The following is a 16,718-nucleotide window of genomic DNA, read 5'->3' on the forward strand; positions in this document are numbered from 1 at the left end:
GTTCATAATGTTGCACACATCACCACTCCTCCTCTAAAACTATACTAGTGATTTGATTCTTTAATCTTAGAGATACGTAGGCAGTTTAATCTGAATTCACAACTAAATCCAAAGTTCCATTTCATAATTATATTAAATTAAAATATCGCTCAAATTAACGTAAACAAATCCATATTGTAAATTTTTTAGAATAAAAGGTCAAAAGTATCCTTAACCATTTGCAGGCACAGAAACAAGATCCCCGCCGACACACGATGCCAATGCCGCGTGCCATATAAAATTTAGATACATTCCCACTCACTTCCTACTCTCTCTCTCTGTCTCTCTCTCTCTCTCTCTCCAGCTAAAAGCTAAACAATTTTGTTTTCCGAAAGAAAAAGAATCCGCAGATCTAAGATCCAAAGCCATTACCGCTGATCAAATCCCCAGTGTGCTGCTCTCGTTCGTCGATCTGAATCTGAGGTAACTCCAAAATCCAATTCAATTTCTCCACCATTATGCAAAATTCGACTTTCTGTTTGTTTCGCGGGAAAATGTGAGAATAACCTAAACGAATTGGAACTCGAGTTTCGATTCACGTTCATAATAGTGGACATGGATCTAATCTACAATGTTTAATTAATGTTGTCTTTGTGCAGTAATTTTCGGATTCGTTTCCTTTTAAAGAAGCAGCATTCATGTCGAGGAGGGCGGTGGGAACCACGCGCCGCAATGGGAGCTTTCCGTTTTCCGGAGCCTTCAATTCTAAATCGAAGTCGTCGCCTTTGTTATCCATTGGCCTTGTAGTCGTGGTAACTTTTTTTATTTTTTCGATTCGATTTTTCTATTTCCTTGTATGCCAATTCATTGTAATTAAGTTTCTGTTCAGTGGGTAGCTCCTACATTGTTCAGAAAATCATGTTTAAATTATGATGAAGAATGCGAATGATTACGATTTCCGCGTTGTAATTGTGTTTTTTTGTTGGGTTTTGGTTGAATTTTCAGGGAGCCATTCTTCTTATCGGCTATGTTTACAAGGGATCAGGTTTGTGTTATATTGAATGTATTAAGTTATTAACTACCCCATTTACATTTAATGATGTGAATTTGTTAATTTTGATCTGCTAGCTATGCAATCGTTATATAGAGGCGTTGATTCTTGGAATTTAATTGCTTTCTATTTTTAAGATTTTGATACTTACACATGAATGCGCTGATTGAAATGTTTGTTCTTAAAATTCAGGTGTCCACGGGGGTGCCAACATAGTTAGTAGGATTGAAGGTGAGTTTGGGGCCTTTTCTGCTGGTCTTTTCACTTTGTGTTGTACATGTTATCACTTCTGACTTTGGAATTTATTCGTTGGCGTGAAGTGCGCTTCTTTTCTTTGATGATTTTTGTATTTTTTACAAGTGTTTAGCAATTACCTCTCACACACTTGTAATAATAGCATTTTGCCATCTGCTTCTATAATCAGGTGACTTCTCATGCACGCTAGAAGTTCAGAGAGCAATACCTTTCCTAAAGAAAGCGTATAGTGGCAGCATGCACAAAGTTTTGCATATTGGCCCGGATACTTGTTCAGTTGTATCTGCATTGTTGAAAGATGAGGAAACAGAAGCATGGGGTGTGGAACCATATGAGATAGAGGATGCTGATAGGACTTGCAGGAGTCTTGTGCACAAAGGCATTGTGCGGGTGGCCGATATAAAGTTCCCTTTACCCTATAAAGCAAAGTCTTTTTCTCTTGTGATTGTGTCAGATGCTTTAGATTACCTTTCTCCGAAATATCTGAACAGGACTCTTCCAGAATTGGCAAGGGTGTCTTCTGATGGTCTTGTTATTTTTGCAGGTACTTACCTTTATAGTTCATTTTGCATGTTCTGTGTTAACGTTATAAAATCTTCATATGGTTTGGTAGTAGGAATTTATGTTCATAACTGATTAGATTTTCATGTAATAAATTTCATTTCAGTCAAAAGATTCACATTCATTTGGTCCCCTCTAGTATTCCCTGTTTGGTTGGTGCTATGACTCACAACGAATTTAGAGATTTTTAGCAGTTGTACTCTTGGAGACACATGAACATCCCCGGTCAACATATTAACTTTTCTACATCCCTTGTCTCTAGATTCTAGTAAAGATACTGGATCAGAAATACATTGACACCAAAGTGTTTCTGACCATAATGATTTACTGTTGACTCAATGTTCTTTAACTTTTTTATTTTTTATATTCCCGTAGATACTAATAAACATTTGTTGATCTTTTACTTTTGGTAATAATAATTTCTAATTTCATTGCCATTTACTTTCATGTTTAGGTTTCCCTGGACAACAGAAAGCAAAGGTTTCTGAGCTATCCAAATTCGGACGTCCAGTAAGTGATCATATGCTGCCTGTATAATGTCACCATGCTTACTTTATAACTGTTGGACTACTACTCTATAGGATGTTGTCACTCATCGTTTGTATTGGATGGTCATTACTCGTTATGCTTATTATTTGCTTGAGTTTAAAATTTTACGCATGATCCTATCCAAGCGCATAGTTATTTTTTGGTAAATGAAGCGGATAGATGAAGCAGTGACCTGATCCTTATTTCTAACTTGAAATAATTAAAGGAGATGTTGGAGAGAGAGCATTCATGATCACTTTGGTTTTTGAGTTATTGCAACGATCTTTAATAATTGTTCCACGTACATAAGTTCTGTTCTGTTTTGGGTTGTTTAGTCGTGACATTCTATTGCCCGATTGACCTTATGACCAATATATCTTTGTTTTTCTTTTAGGCCAAAATGCGGAGCTCCTCTTGGTGGATACGCTATTTTGTCCAGACCAGCTTAGAAGAAAACGAAGCTGCCACCAAGAAGTTCGAGCAGGCCACATCAAAGGAATCGTACCAGCCAAGCTGCCAAGTGTTTCACCTTAACTCATACCACTAATACGTATCAGAGCATCATTTATTCATAAGTTTTGGTATGCAACATTGGCTGATAAAGGGAAATTTTGTTTTAGCTGTCGTATAAAAACAACCCCTCTACTGGGTTAATTTTCGTTTTTTTTATTTTTTATTTTTATAAGACACGTCGTTAAGGACATCAACTTTTGTTGTGAAGGATATAGTTGGCACTATTGATTGACATAGTTGATTGAATGCATAGGGTGATTTGGATTCGGCCTCCAACCAATCTGTATTCCGTTTGATATAAAATGATTGTATCCAGGAATTTGAGTTCCGTACTAGCAATTTTGTTAGTCTGGCTTGAATACTGGTCCGTTGTACAATGTGGTTTTAGCGAAAAATGAAAGTAATTCCAGTATAAGTAGAAGTAACCACAATTGTAGCTACATTTAACCCGAAAAAGGGGATACGGAATCCCTTCCAAAAAGACCTTGACTCTGAATGTAACTTTCTATCTCGTAAAAATCTGGCCCAAGAATCATCCTCTATTGATACGCTAAGTCGCTTTGCACGAAAATTCAATGACATCGTGTTTGGAGAAGCCGGAACTTCCATCTTCTGGAGCAAGAGAACTGGAGTTCACACGCTGTCACCAATAATCCCCACAAGAGCAATGTCCGTCCTTAAAGCAATGAAACCTGTGGGCATCTCTCACAGTGATTTCTCTCCCAGCAATGGCAGAGATAAACTTAATTGCATTGTGGCAGTCCCCACAAATCCTCAGGTTCTTCACCACAAGTAAAGGCTCTCCCTCTCTCGTTGAGAGCAACCCAAATGCAACCGCTAGCTTTTCACTGTGATGCCCCAACCTAATCTCCCTCTCTCCTTGCACCGATTCATCGTCCTTTACCAAGGTCCATCTTAAATCAGGCACATACCCCGCTTGCTTCATCTTCCTCGACATCTCCCCCAAGTATTCATGAATTTCTTTGATCATCGGGTGGGAAATTTCTTCAGCCACAAAAACATGTACCCTCTTATTCACCTCGATCCAACTACAACCTGGTTTCTTCTTCACTCCTCTATCCCGCATATGCTTTCTAATTGTTGATACCTCTTCCCATTTGCCTGCTCTAGCAAACATATTAGACAGCACCACGTATGGAGCAGCATTTAGAGGTTCCAGCTGAAGAAGCTGATTGGATGCCTTTACTGCTAGTTCAATATTTCCATGCGTTCTACAGGCACCGAGTAATGTAGCCCAGCCAATGGAGCCAGGGCAGAATGGCATCGTCTCGATGAATCTCTCAGCTTCACCCAGTTTGCCTGCTCGACCTAAAAGATCAATCATGCATGAATAGTGCTCTGCTTCTGGTTCAATCCCAAACTTCTCCTTCATCATATAGAAATACTTCTGACCCTCCTCTACTTTTCCAGTGTGAGCACAAGCAGAAAGGACAGAGATAAAGGTTACTCGTGTAGGAACAATATCCATCTGAAGCATATGTTCAAAAAGCCGTAGTGATTCTATTCCAATCCCATGCTGTGCATAACCTGCAATCATTGAATTTAAAGAGACAGTGTTATGCTCTGGCATTCTATCAAATAACCTTCTTGCATCATGAAGATTTCCGCATTTCGAGTACATTGCAACAAGAGCATTATTCACCGAAATTTTATTTGAAGGGATGTCAGATTTGATTTCTAAGGCATGAATCTGCTTTCCCTGAGAGGGGGATGACAAATTAGAGCATGCACTAATCACACAGACGAAGCTGCAATCATCAGGGCTGTGACCAACACGTTGGATTTTCTGGAAACAATGAAGAGCGTCTTCAGAGAACTCATCATTTTGAGAATACCCAGAAATTATCGTGTTCCAAAGAACCAAATCTGGAAAAGGGATCTCTTGAAACACTTTCCCACATTCTGCCATGCCACCAGCACACTTTGAATACAAATCAATTAAGCCACTCCCAACATGCGAATTCTGGTGGAAACCAGTTTTGATCAACTTAGCATGAAACTGAAGTCCACCCAACAAGTCTTCCACACACGTAAATGCAGTCAAAACACTTGCCAATGTAAACATGTCGACATTGAACCCCCTCCTTACCATTTCCTGAAACAACCCCAGTGCTTTCAACCCTTGGCGGTGCTGGCCATATGCCACAATCATCGAATTCCAAGACACTTCATCTCTCACCTCTCCCATCACCAAGAACACCTGTTTCGCCTCCTCCAGAAACCCATTTTTACTATAGTAAGTTACAAGCGAATTGTTCACCGAAACATATGAATCAAAGCCACCCGACACCACCACACAATGCAATTGCCTAAGCAAACCGACATCATCACCACAACCCGTGATCACAGCAGAGATGGTAAATCCATCCATGTCGAGACCCATTCTTCTCATCCCAGCGAACAAGCTCAACGCCGGCTCAGTCTCCCCCCTATCGGCATAAGCAGAAATGAGAGTGTTATAAGAGACCAAGTCCGGAAGAGGAATTTTATCAAACAGGTGGTGTGCAATGTGGGTGTGCGACTCTTTCGCGTAAGCATTAATGATAGCGTTGAAGGAGAAGACATTGGGGTCCTGGGTGTGGTCGAAGGCGCTGCGAGCGGCGGAGAGACGGCCACATTTGGAGTAAAGGAGGATGAAGTGGTTGGAAAGGTATGTGGAAGGAGGAAGGAGGGACTTGACGTAGAGTGCGTGGAGGGCTTTGCCTGTAAAGAGGTCTCTGTCGGCAATGCATGTTTTCAGAAGGTGGCGAAAGCTTTGCAAATTACAAGAGAATTGGTTCATCTAACATGTCAATTCCAAAAGCGTAGAGTTAGGACAATTGTATTCAGTTCCATGCAACAACTCATGCTACTTTCAAAATATTCATGAAATGAATCGACTTGCAAGGAAACGACCAAAGCGATTACATTAGCACACCTTGTCTTGGAGACCTTAGGCCATCTCCAACTTGATCGACTATAGGGTCACAAGCTAAATGATAGTCTTTTTTGACACAAAACTCATATTCGATGGAGGTTTAAGCCAAAAAACCTTAGGACTCACCGGGCCAAAATCTAACCATATAGCCAGCAGGTTGGCTATCCTTAGTCAGCCCATTCAGTTGGGTCCAGTTGGATTTTTTATTTATTTTTAAGTTGAAATTTAAAAAAAAATTAAAAATTCTAATTTTTTCCTGTAAATACTAAGACATTCATACACCATTTTTCACATCATTTTCACCATTCCATACAATCTTATCTCATTTTATTCAATTCTTCAAATTCTATTCACCTCAGAAACTCTTTTCATACACACCCCTATCTTACCTCTTACAATAATCTTTCCTTTAATTTTTTCAATAATTTTCAAGTGGCACTCAAAATATGTCTGGAAACCTTATTTTAATATAGTAGTTTAATTCAATTAACCAATAAAACCAAAGAACAAACTTAAAATAATAAATTATTGATGAGACTAAAAAATAGACTCCTTTGGTTGGAGATGGTATATAAATATGGCCTGACACTGTTTTGTTACAAAATAATGTCTTGCAGAGCTATAATCTAGACGAGGGCTAAACATAGCCCATTCAGTTGGATATGGCCTTAAAGATGAGAGAATGAGAAGAGTTCCTTCTTCGGGTTGTAATCATTTGAAAAGAAGTTGTCACATACTAGTGTAAGTTCTTTAATAGTCCAGACTACTTGGTAATGCAGTTTTATATCCATTCGATTGAATAATATTTTGTCAATTTAATCATGACCATTCATTTTTTGTACAATTGAGTAGTCCGGATTATTGAAGAAAAACTGCACATACTAATCCTAACCGTTTGTTATTCAGATATACAAAAATATGTAGTGAGATGGGTAGACATCTAATTAAATCTGTTGGTAGGGTTGCAACTACATTGTAACCCACTCTTTAATTAAATCATGAGAATTGATTGCAGATACACAACCCTTTAAAAGGAGGGATCTCTATTTAGGGATCAGTCGTTGGACTCACTTCACATCGAATTTCAACTATCTAAACCGTCTATTTTGTATGTCTCGATTCATAGATCATGCATGCAAAAATTCAATTCAATCCGAAATCATTTGCCTATTTACCCGTTATGATAAATTTCAATGTTTCTTGAAACATAATATTCTTCAATTTCTTTAAACTCAATTAGATGCCTTAAATATTCCCGATTTGACTAATATTTTGTAAGGATAACCTATGAGGTTCAACTTCAAAAATAGACTGTTACGAGTAGTGAAGTTTGATATAGTGTGAGATCCACAACTAGGGGGCATCCTTTCATGGATTTGGGTGGTCTCAAGACCACCCAAAAGTTCGAAGAAGGGCCTGTGAGGACCTCGGAGGACTACACAACGGTCTGGGCAAGTGGTGGAAGAGAGAAAACCACCATGGTTGTGCATATGTATTGTGCAAAAACTTTGAACCAAGAAAAAATATCTAATTTCAAACAAAGAGGAACACATAGAAGACCACCAATGACTCTGCTGTTCTTGGACCTTGGCTGTAACAAGAAAAAAACTTTCTCTCTTCATTTCACACATGACTAGGGATGGGCAACAGTTATGGCGGGTGGGTAACCGCAGTTATTTACCCATAACTGTTTAAATTCTTACCCGCATAACCGTTTACCCATTGGGTAATTGCCTAAAGGTTATATCTATACCCATAAACGTGTATCCATTTAGCCGTTTTTAACCCCTTTACCCCTTTTCACCCATTTACTCTTTTTTTACTTGTCTACAATTTTTTAACAACTTGAAAATTAAAAAAGAAAAATTTGTCATAATTTTCTTTCTCTAACAATTAAACACCGTTATAGGTACATTTAGCATGCATTTGTGTATTCTAATCTTTACCAATAATTGAAATAATAGTTTGCAGAAGATATTTTGTACTGTTATCAATAAAGGTAATTTATAGTAACACAATTGATTCCAGCAAATTTTTGGCACTGTGGTTAAGCCCTGTGCATCATAAAAAGGAAGATATCATGAATTGACCAAAGCACTACCATCTGTACGTAATTATCATAGAAACTTTAGAATATAAACAAAAAACGAATACACGAGGCTGTATAGAAAATATGGAGCCTTACTTACAAAGACACAAATATATGCCATATTTCACACAACTCCACACCTTTTAAAACATTACAAAGAGGGACAAAAAACCCAGTAACAGAAAACCAAGTCCAACCCAGAAAGAAACGGACCGACTAAAATTACGGTCCATGCCACTCGACTATAACCGTTAATAAACGGTCACGTTAACCACTACATGATAAAAATCATAAAAACTAACCAGTTCCTTCTCCTTTTCCCTTATTCAATACTAGCGTTCCTCTTCTCTAAGCCTATCATTTCAAATTTTCGACACTTTCAAGCTGGATTTTCAGCAAGTGATTCACAAAGTTCAGCCAGATTTTTAGAAAGATCAGTGTTTCAAAGGTTTTTCTACTACCCAAAATCGTCATTTTGCATGATTATAATTCAAACTCTGTCACAAACGAATGCATTATCAAAGTTTTGGATGCATTATCAAGTGTTTTTGCACTTGTTTTAGCAAAGAAAGCTGTAAAAAATGCATGCATTATCGAATTGATTTTACAAAAAATTCAGTGTTCCAGTTCGTGAAAAAAAAATTTCAGTGTTTTAGATGTTTCAGTCTGGCTTTTTTAGTTTATATGTATACTGATTCTTAAACATCTGAAAAAGAAAATGAAAATGCGTCTAAATTTTGTGAGTAAAAACATTAACTGTCTAGCTTCGATGCTGCACTTTGAACTAATGCTGCATTTGGTACTGATGCTGCACTTTGTAAATTAATTTTGGTACTACTTTTTGTTTGTAAATTGATTCTTAAACATCTGAAAAAGAAAATGAATATGAGTAGACTCGGCAGTTTCTGACACGACACGAAAATAACAGGTTTCGGGTCAACACGATAACTTATTGGGTCATTATCGGATGACCCGTTAATAACGGGTATACACGCGAGTAACATATGGGTAACCTATTTCGACCCGTTAAGAAAAAAAATTATTTTGATAATTTTAAAGTTTAATTACTAAAAGATTTATTATCAAATACAATAGTCATATTAATATATACAATATATTCTATATTAAATATATAGTTTTGTATTATTATTCTATATAAGTTTAAAAAAAAAAAGTTTTTGTCATTATTTATTTTTATTATGAGAGTTCCTTCTTATCATTACTAGGATAAGAGAGCTCTCCTTCCTTGAAGGAGGAAATTCCATAGGTTGTCAAGCAAAGGGTTATGACTCTCTCTCTCTCTCTAAGACATGCTGCTTCTTTGTTCTCACACTTGAATATAAAACCATGCGCATGCTGCATGCATATGGATATGGCGATCTCTACCATTTTTGCTACGATTCAAAACCTATTTTCTAATGTCTTCCAAAAAAAAAAAAAACCTATTTTCTAATCTGCCACTTAGTATTAGTAGTACAATCTAATAGTCTTTTTCTTTATTTATAAGTGAAAGGTGTTTAATTCTCGCTAAAGGCGAAGTTGAACCATATTATTATAGTTGGCTTAGTATGACTGTATGAGGCTTAGCCCCACCTCTCTATCCCTTACTATTGTTTGTTAAAAAAAAAAAAAAAAACCTATTTTCTAATTTAATTAAGTGCCAAAGAATATAAAAAGAAAAAAAATTAAAAAAAGACATAGGTATGTTTGAGTCCTGGGTCAAAGGATCTTTCTTTTGTTCATGTAATAACTTGCTGTGCTTTTAAAAAGATGACCACAAGACCAGTAGCAGTCAAGGAGTCAACCAACTCCACCAGCAGCATAGGGCCAGTCTTGACAAACGGGCCTACCAGAAGGAAACCGTGGGCCAGGCCCACCTCAATACCCTTAAGAAGCCTAGAATAATAAATTTTATTTAACATGTTGTTGTTCAAAATTAAAATAAACTAAGAAGACATACATACAAGTATGAAAAATGTGAAAGAATATATAAACACTTGTAATTCATCATTATTCCTTTACGAGTAGATAATGGTTACACTTACATTATCATTTAGATTTTTAAAATCCTCCAAATCCTCATGAATAATGTTTTTTATTTGAGGGAAAAATTAACAAAATTAATAATAATTATTGTAGAAGTGTAAAAAATGTAAAAAAAAAAAACGTACAATCACTCATAATGACAAGCTTTACAACTTTCAAGAAGAGGTTAGCTTTGAAATCCAACACTATAATCCATAAACCTTAAATTTATATTTAACCGTCGATTGTCATTTACGCCTTATTCTTGTTACTGAATTTCATTTTTAAAATTTTCTTTTTTGAAAACATGATCATTTGGTGGATGTAAGAAGATGAACGGTTCAGATCTTTAATATTATGTTTCAAAATTTACGGTTAACTAAAATATGAGTCGATGTCATATAGTCTGCAGAAACTTTATAAACATCAAGCAATATTTTCACTAATCGTAAAACTCTGAACATAATATCAACGATCCAAACCGTTCATCTTCTGTCATCCTCTAATAGATCATGTTTTCAAAAAAGAAAATTTGAAAAAACAAAATTTGATGAGAAAAATGAAGCGTAAATATTTTGATCTATAATTTATATGATTATAGTGGCGAATTTCGAAGTTAAGCTCTTCACGAAAGTGGTAAAGCTTGTTATTACGAGCATTTATATATTTTTCTATATTTTTTATACTTCTACATTAATTAAAAAACTATTAAAGATTTTACTTAAATAACAGCTGTAAGATAAATGAGAGTAAATCTGTACTGTTGGATTCTATTTCACTTATATTATTAGAACTTTTTTAAACAAAAAACCCCTTATATTTTCCATTATTTCCATCTGACTTTGACTGGTCAGTGACTCAATGGTCACTGACTTACTGATCTGATCAAATCAAAACAAAAGCCATTAGTAGTCTTCAAAAAAAACAAAAAAACAAAAAAAAACAAAAGTCACTAACAACACTAAGCCAGCCCACTGAGCCTAGGCTGCCCAGCCCTAAATAGTAAATTCTAATCCCTTTCTCTCTCCCCTCCCGTAACCCTTTCTGTGTCTCCCGAGTCTTGACCCGCCGCGGCGCCGTCTGTTCTTCCTAGCCCCTCTCTCCTGTTGTCTGTTCTTCCAAAAAGCTTTAATTCGACAGCCACGATCTTCTCATCCTCCATTCGTACGACCACTTCCTCTTTATTTCTCTACGTAAGTATTTCTCCCTCTTTATTCCTCCATTCATGGAAATGAAAAAAAATGTAACTGAACTGAAAGCAGTGGCTGCTTTGGAGAGTACTATTTTGGATCATTGTTGTGACCCTAACGAAAATGAGGGATAGAAATTAAATCTTGGAAAATTGTTTTTAAGTGTCCGGGTTAATTATGAATTAATTATAATTTATTAGGAAGAGGAATTCTGGCAAAACTTCAAGCCCCAGTTTTATTGCTTTTTAATTTGTATGCCTACTAAATGCTTAGCCAATTCTAAATATTCCAATTTCTTTCGGATTAATCTCCCTCATCGTAATATATTTTTATTTTATTTTTATACATTTTGTTTGAATTTTTTGTCTCTCATTGCTTCTTTTTAATTTGGATTCAAGAAATAAGGTATGTCATGTGTGTATGACCATTTTGACTCAGAGAAAAGAATAAGCTCAATTTATTGATTTAATAAATTTCGAACATTACCTTTAGGATTGAGGGCACTACACATTCTAAAAGTACATTTATGCTTTTGGTTGAATTATGTGGAGGATTTGAAATGTACAGATGCGAGAGCAATTTTACAGAAAATATGAAATGGATTTCACTTTTGGGCATCCCAAACGACATAGTTTCATATGTAGCAATGGTCATTCAACTAAAAATCCCTGATCATTGGTCTTTTAACTCATCAAAATATGTTATGGTTATTTTTGTCAACTTAGTTATAATTCTGTCAAAATAAGTCATGTCGGAAGGATCATTACTACAATTAGATTAAAGTTGAGGGACCATTACCCCTATTGGGTTAAAGTTGAGAGACTATTTCTTCAATTAGGCTAAAGTTGAGGGACCATTGCTATAATTTTTCTCATCTGGTTTTCCATATTTATCCCTTGATTCAACCTCTTGTGCATAGCACGTGATTCGTTTTGACAAAAGTTTTAATAGAGTTGACGAAAAGAACTATGGCTGCACGTTTTGATGAGTTAAGGAACCAATATTTATGGATTTTTAGTTGAGGGACCATTACTCCAATTGGGTTAAAGTTGAGTGACCATTACTACAATTTCCTCTTTCATTTTGAAGATCTATGTTTCTGTGCTTAGTAGATATGTGTAGCCTTCTTTGGTTTAGCTAAGTCATAACACAGGAACAGAAAATGTTTCTTAAGAGCAAGGTCATGCACTATGAGTTAGCTAAACTCACTGATTGTGTTTTTTGGTCTACTTCCCCAGTTGCTCTTCAAATGCCTTTACATGTGCTTGAGTCTGATGTTTCTGTGAAAGTGGCACCTCCTCATGACCCAACCCCTCAACTGTAGTGTTTATTTCTGGTGGAGAAGGAATACATGCATGATACCATTGTGAGCAAGTCTAAGGATGAAGGTTTTGAAAATGTTGTTGTCAATGACTTCGAAGAAGATCCAAAAGAAGCAGATCCAACTAAGATGGAAACCCTGCAGCATCAACCATCTGTTGGATATTTATCAACAATCAATGACAAATTTTATATATAGAAATAAATTTGAATGTATTAGTAAACAACAAATGCAACTTAATATTTTGGCAGAGTATGAGCAAAACAAAATTAATCTTAAACAGGTAAGAACAATTATCAAGGTTTGCATACCGCAATGTTCTTGAAACAAGATTTCGTTCCTACTTTGTGTTTTTAGTTCGATAGACGTTTGCTTCACTTTCTAAGTTAAGATTCCAGCATCGAAAAACTAGTCTAGCAAATATCTTTGTGGTTCTTTTGGTATGCTTTGAATGGAAAGGTAGATGATTTTTAGTGGCTTGAATGATATGCAGATACATGTATTTATAGTGATCATATGCATGTTCGCAACATGCATGTTTTTGGGAGGCGATTGTTCAATGCAAAGGGTGTAAGGCTTCATTTTTTTCTCAGACTTTTTCATACATTCTCAAACGCTCTCAAATTTCATCTGAAAGGATGAGTCTATTAAAATATAAAAAGATTAATTAATAATTGAGTCTGTTAAAATTAAATCTGAAATTAATTTAAAAATTAATTATTGAATATATTATATATATATATATATATATATATAAATTATAACACCCCAAGGCCCATCTTTTGATAATTAAATATATATTAATCATAATACTCCCCAAAGCCTAAACCCAAGGTTCAAGCCCAAATTTGCTCCAAATAGTCCATCTTTCCAATCACTTTGTATGATGGACAAGATGTTATAAAGTGTGTAAAACTTCTCAACTTGACTAATGTGGGACAAATGAGATGAAAGGAAATTTCCACTAAAAAACTTCCAACACCATCAACCTTGTTTTTTGTGCTTTATGTTTCATTTTACTTTACACCAACATGATTGCGTGCTAAAACTCATCAAATGGGCCTACGTGATCGCATGCTAATGGTTATCAAACGGGCCTTAACATTTTACGATACGAGCACTTGAGGTTTCTAATCTCTTGCAGATACAAGATGATGATATTCATGGCAAGACAATAGCATGGTTTAATTTTGATTTAAATGATAGGGGGCCTTGGATATCTAGTTGCTAAACAAATTTGATGTTTCAATATATCCCCTTAGTTTTACTTTGTACAGAAAATTGAATGGGTGAATATCAAAGAAAATTGAACCTTGTTATCAGTGTTAACATCTTTCAAGTTCCCAACTGGAACAACCGTCCTCAACATACCACCTGAGGAGCAGGAAATGGAAACTTATTATTATGGAGGTCCAGTGTTGTCTATGGGATCTTATCCTGTGAATATATTTCAGGGTTACTAGTCTAGACAACATATACTAGTGTCCCCCCCCCGTCAGCAATCCAGAGTGTATATTAAGGGGACTTCAAGCATATCATCATTAGCCCAAAGGCTTTTTTTTTTTTTTTTTTTTTTTTAATTTTATTTATTTTTAACTCTCTTTTCTAGAAGGAGAAACTTACTAGATAAACTTAGGGCACCAACATCTCCAAAACGATCAAAATTAAACCTGAAAACAGAGGCCACTAGCGCTATGTTCTAGTGGCTATCTGCTCCACTTCCACGTGAAAGATCTTCAGTTCAACGCTAGTTCAATATCACATTCTTGTGATTGACCCATTATTGTGTGTCTTAGTCTAAACTTCTCACTCTTTCCATATAAATTATCGTTGTATCAAAAAGTTGAAACAACCGCAAACAAAAGCCAGTGGCTCCAAAGGTTGATTCGACTCCGTTAAATACCTCAATGAAGCCAAAGCATCTGCGTGAGATTAACTTATTTCAACACATGTCCAATTAGAGAGTAATAGCTCGATATACAATGTCAATTTCTTTTTTGTTATTCAACAATTTTGGTTCACGAATTTTAATTCAGTACTTCATCTACATAAGAGGAGAACGTGCAATAGTCCTGTTTCAAAGTCAGAGAAATTACAAGAGCGGATATACACGTACGATCTAGCTAGCCAGCTATCAAAACATTGAAGTAATGGAAAAAACAAAGTAAGCAACTCTCACTCTCAAAGCTTGGCTGGAAGAGTCCCCATCTGAAAGGCAATAAGGAGAAAACTCATGCATTACTCGGCTGGGCCGCTGGGATTACTGGTTATTTGGATGCTTTGGATTTCTGCTGCTATATAGCAAATAATTACAAAAAACTTGTTCATGAAACTTGACATTTTGATGTAGAATTGAGGCACACTCCATGCTTGACTGCTACCTTCAGTGACCCACTTGGCCAATAATTAACAAGACAAAACTTGACCTGGTCTGAAAGAACCATGAACGACTGAGACTATATAGCATAAATGAAGTGGTCCTGCGTTCATAAATCATACATTGCTTCTTGTTAGATGTAGGCTATTGCTAGTGGGGGTGTCGCTTCGAATAACTTGATTTGAGTGAATTAATAATATAGCAAGGAGGATGAAGGATGATACCAGCTATGCTTACTGATTAATTTGCTTTGTCAACCGTGTATATATAGGTTGCTTTCTGGGTCACAATTAGTTGAAATCCATATATTGACATGTCAGTTATGATAAATAAGTCAACATTGACATAGAGGAATACATATACATCATGATTGATATTAATAAAAATACTATTATCTAGTTTTGTTATTGTTTAGCTAAGATGACCAATATTATGTCAACTAGGGAATCATAATTCTATCCCACACTCATGACAGTCCTAATGTGTGAGCTAAATATCTTAGCATTGAAGTCATATAACTCTAAATGTTTTTGTTAATACCCTAACTCTAATGTTCACACACCTTCAAAGTGGCAAAAGTGTATACTGGATTTAGAAAAACACAACGTCTTGTTTGGCATAGAGGATTGTATTGGAATGAAAAAACCACTAGTTTTAAGGTATGTAAAAGAAATGAAAGAGAACTCGTGGCTATTGGCCTCAGTAGGCACAAGAAAGCGTGCCCAAAAGCAATAGCAATTGTACAGTTACAAATTTTTCTGAAAGAAATGAAAAATTATGGCCAACTTAAAGGTAGGATATTAATTTCAGTCCTGTTTTTCTATATTAAATGAGGCGTAATTGATTCCTTTATTTTTTTAATTCTTTCTTCTTTGCTTTCATGTAATCCTTTTTTGTTTTGTATATCCCTTTAATCCGAGTAAAACGTTAAAATGATTCACACATCTCTAATTGAAAAATAATTTTGGCACGCGCTTTATATTAGTCCATTTGTACACCCTTATATAGTCTTTAAATTGAATAAATAAATTTAAAAAAAAAAAAAAACAAAGAATATGAATAAACAGGGTGCGGAGAAAGAGAAATAGAAAATCAGTGTGCAGGTCATTTTCTATTTTACTTTCAAACCTCCCTATAACTATTAGGGAAAATTGACAACTATTGTCACCCTTTAATTTATTTATACCTGATGACGTGGAAATCTCTGTGGTTATTGTATCTTAGAGCATAGGATCTAATATCAATTAGCAACCCATCGTATATTCTGGAACGTACGTAAGTGAGATATACTCTGAACATGATTCTTCTCAAGATGGTAAAACTCGGTAGTTCAATATGCACTCAGTAATTGTGAACATATGTCAGTGTTGGCATTTTGATACTTGTAGAACTTGATCAACTAGATCACTAGACAAGACTACATTTATATATATTATATCGTTGTCAACATGTAGCATTAATATATAAATACAGGAAGCAAGACTTACTTGGAGGATTAGCCATGAGATTAGGCAACCAACGCAAACTCTTTTGAATGGTTTGCAAAGTTACTGTATCAAAACTTTTGCAGCGATCTTCTCTTCTCTAGGACTCATAATGGTTTCACTCTCGATAGGGCTAGTGCATATAAATCTCATGTTCGAGAAGAGAGACCATACTGCAGTTATATTGTTTACGGGAGATCACAACTACTTCTCCTATCGTGGTAGCAGTTGTGTTTGCAGTTTCAAGAGCATGTAACCAACTCTTATTCCATTATCTTTAATTCTATTAATTTCCCTCTTATGTATTTTATCATGATTAAAATACTTGTAAATCCGTTATTAATACAAGTCCAATTAGTCCTCATAACATATTCGATATCATGGTTTTATTATAACTCACATTCCCT

The 16,718-nt window shown here is 35.6% G+C and overlaps 2 protein-coding genes across 2 annotated transcripts; one reads left to right on the forward strand and one right to left on the reverse strand.

The window, feature by feature from the left end:
• Positions 1 to 302: 302 nt before the first annotated feature.
• Positions 303 to 3,163, forward strand: LOC137748581 (probable pectin methylesterase CGR2). Its single transcript, XM_068488750.1, has 7 exons — positions 303 to 462; positions 639 to 791; positions 985 to 1,024; positions 1,223 to 1,261; positions 1,455 to 1,829; positions 2,301 to 2,356; positions 2,769 to 3,163. Exons 2-7 carry the CDS (start codon positions 678 to 680, stop codon positions 2,919 to 2,921), a joined length of 777 nt encoding a protein of 258 aa, XP_068344851.1. The 5' UTR covers positions 303 to 462; positions 639 to 677; the 3' UTR covers positions 2,922 to 3,163.
• Positions 3,083 to 5,802, reverse strand: LOC137748580 (pentatricopeptide repeat-containing protein At3g49710). Its single transcript, XM_068488749.1, has one exon. It carries the CDS (start codon positions 5,688 to 5,690, stop codon positions 3,531 to 3,533), a length of 2,160 nt encoding a protein of 719 aa, XP_068344850.1. The 5' UTR covers positions 5,691 to 5,802; the 3' UTR covers positions 3,083 to 3,530.
• Between the last annotated feature and the right edge of the window lie 10,916 nt (positions 5,803 to 16,718).

Source organism: Pyrus communis, chromosome 10 (genome assembly GCF_963583255.1).
Source record: "Pyrus communis chromosome 10, drPyrComm1.1, whole genome shotgun sequence".
Classification (NCBI taxonomy): domain Eukaryota; kingdom Viridiplantae; phylum Streptophyta; class Magnoliopsida; order Rosales; family Rosaceae; genus Pyrus; species Pyrus communis.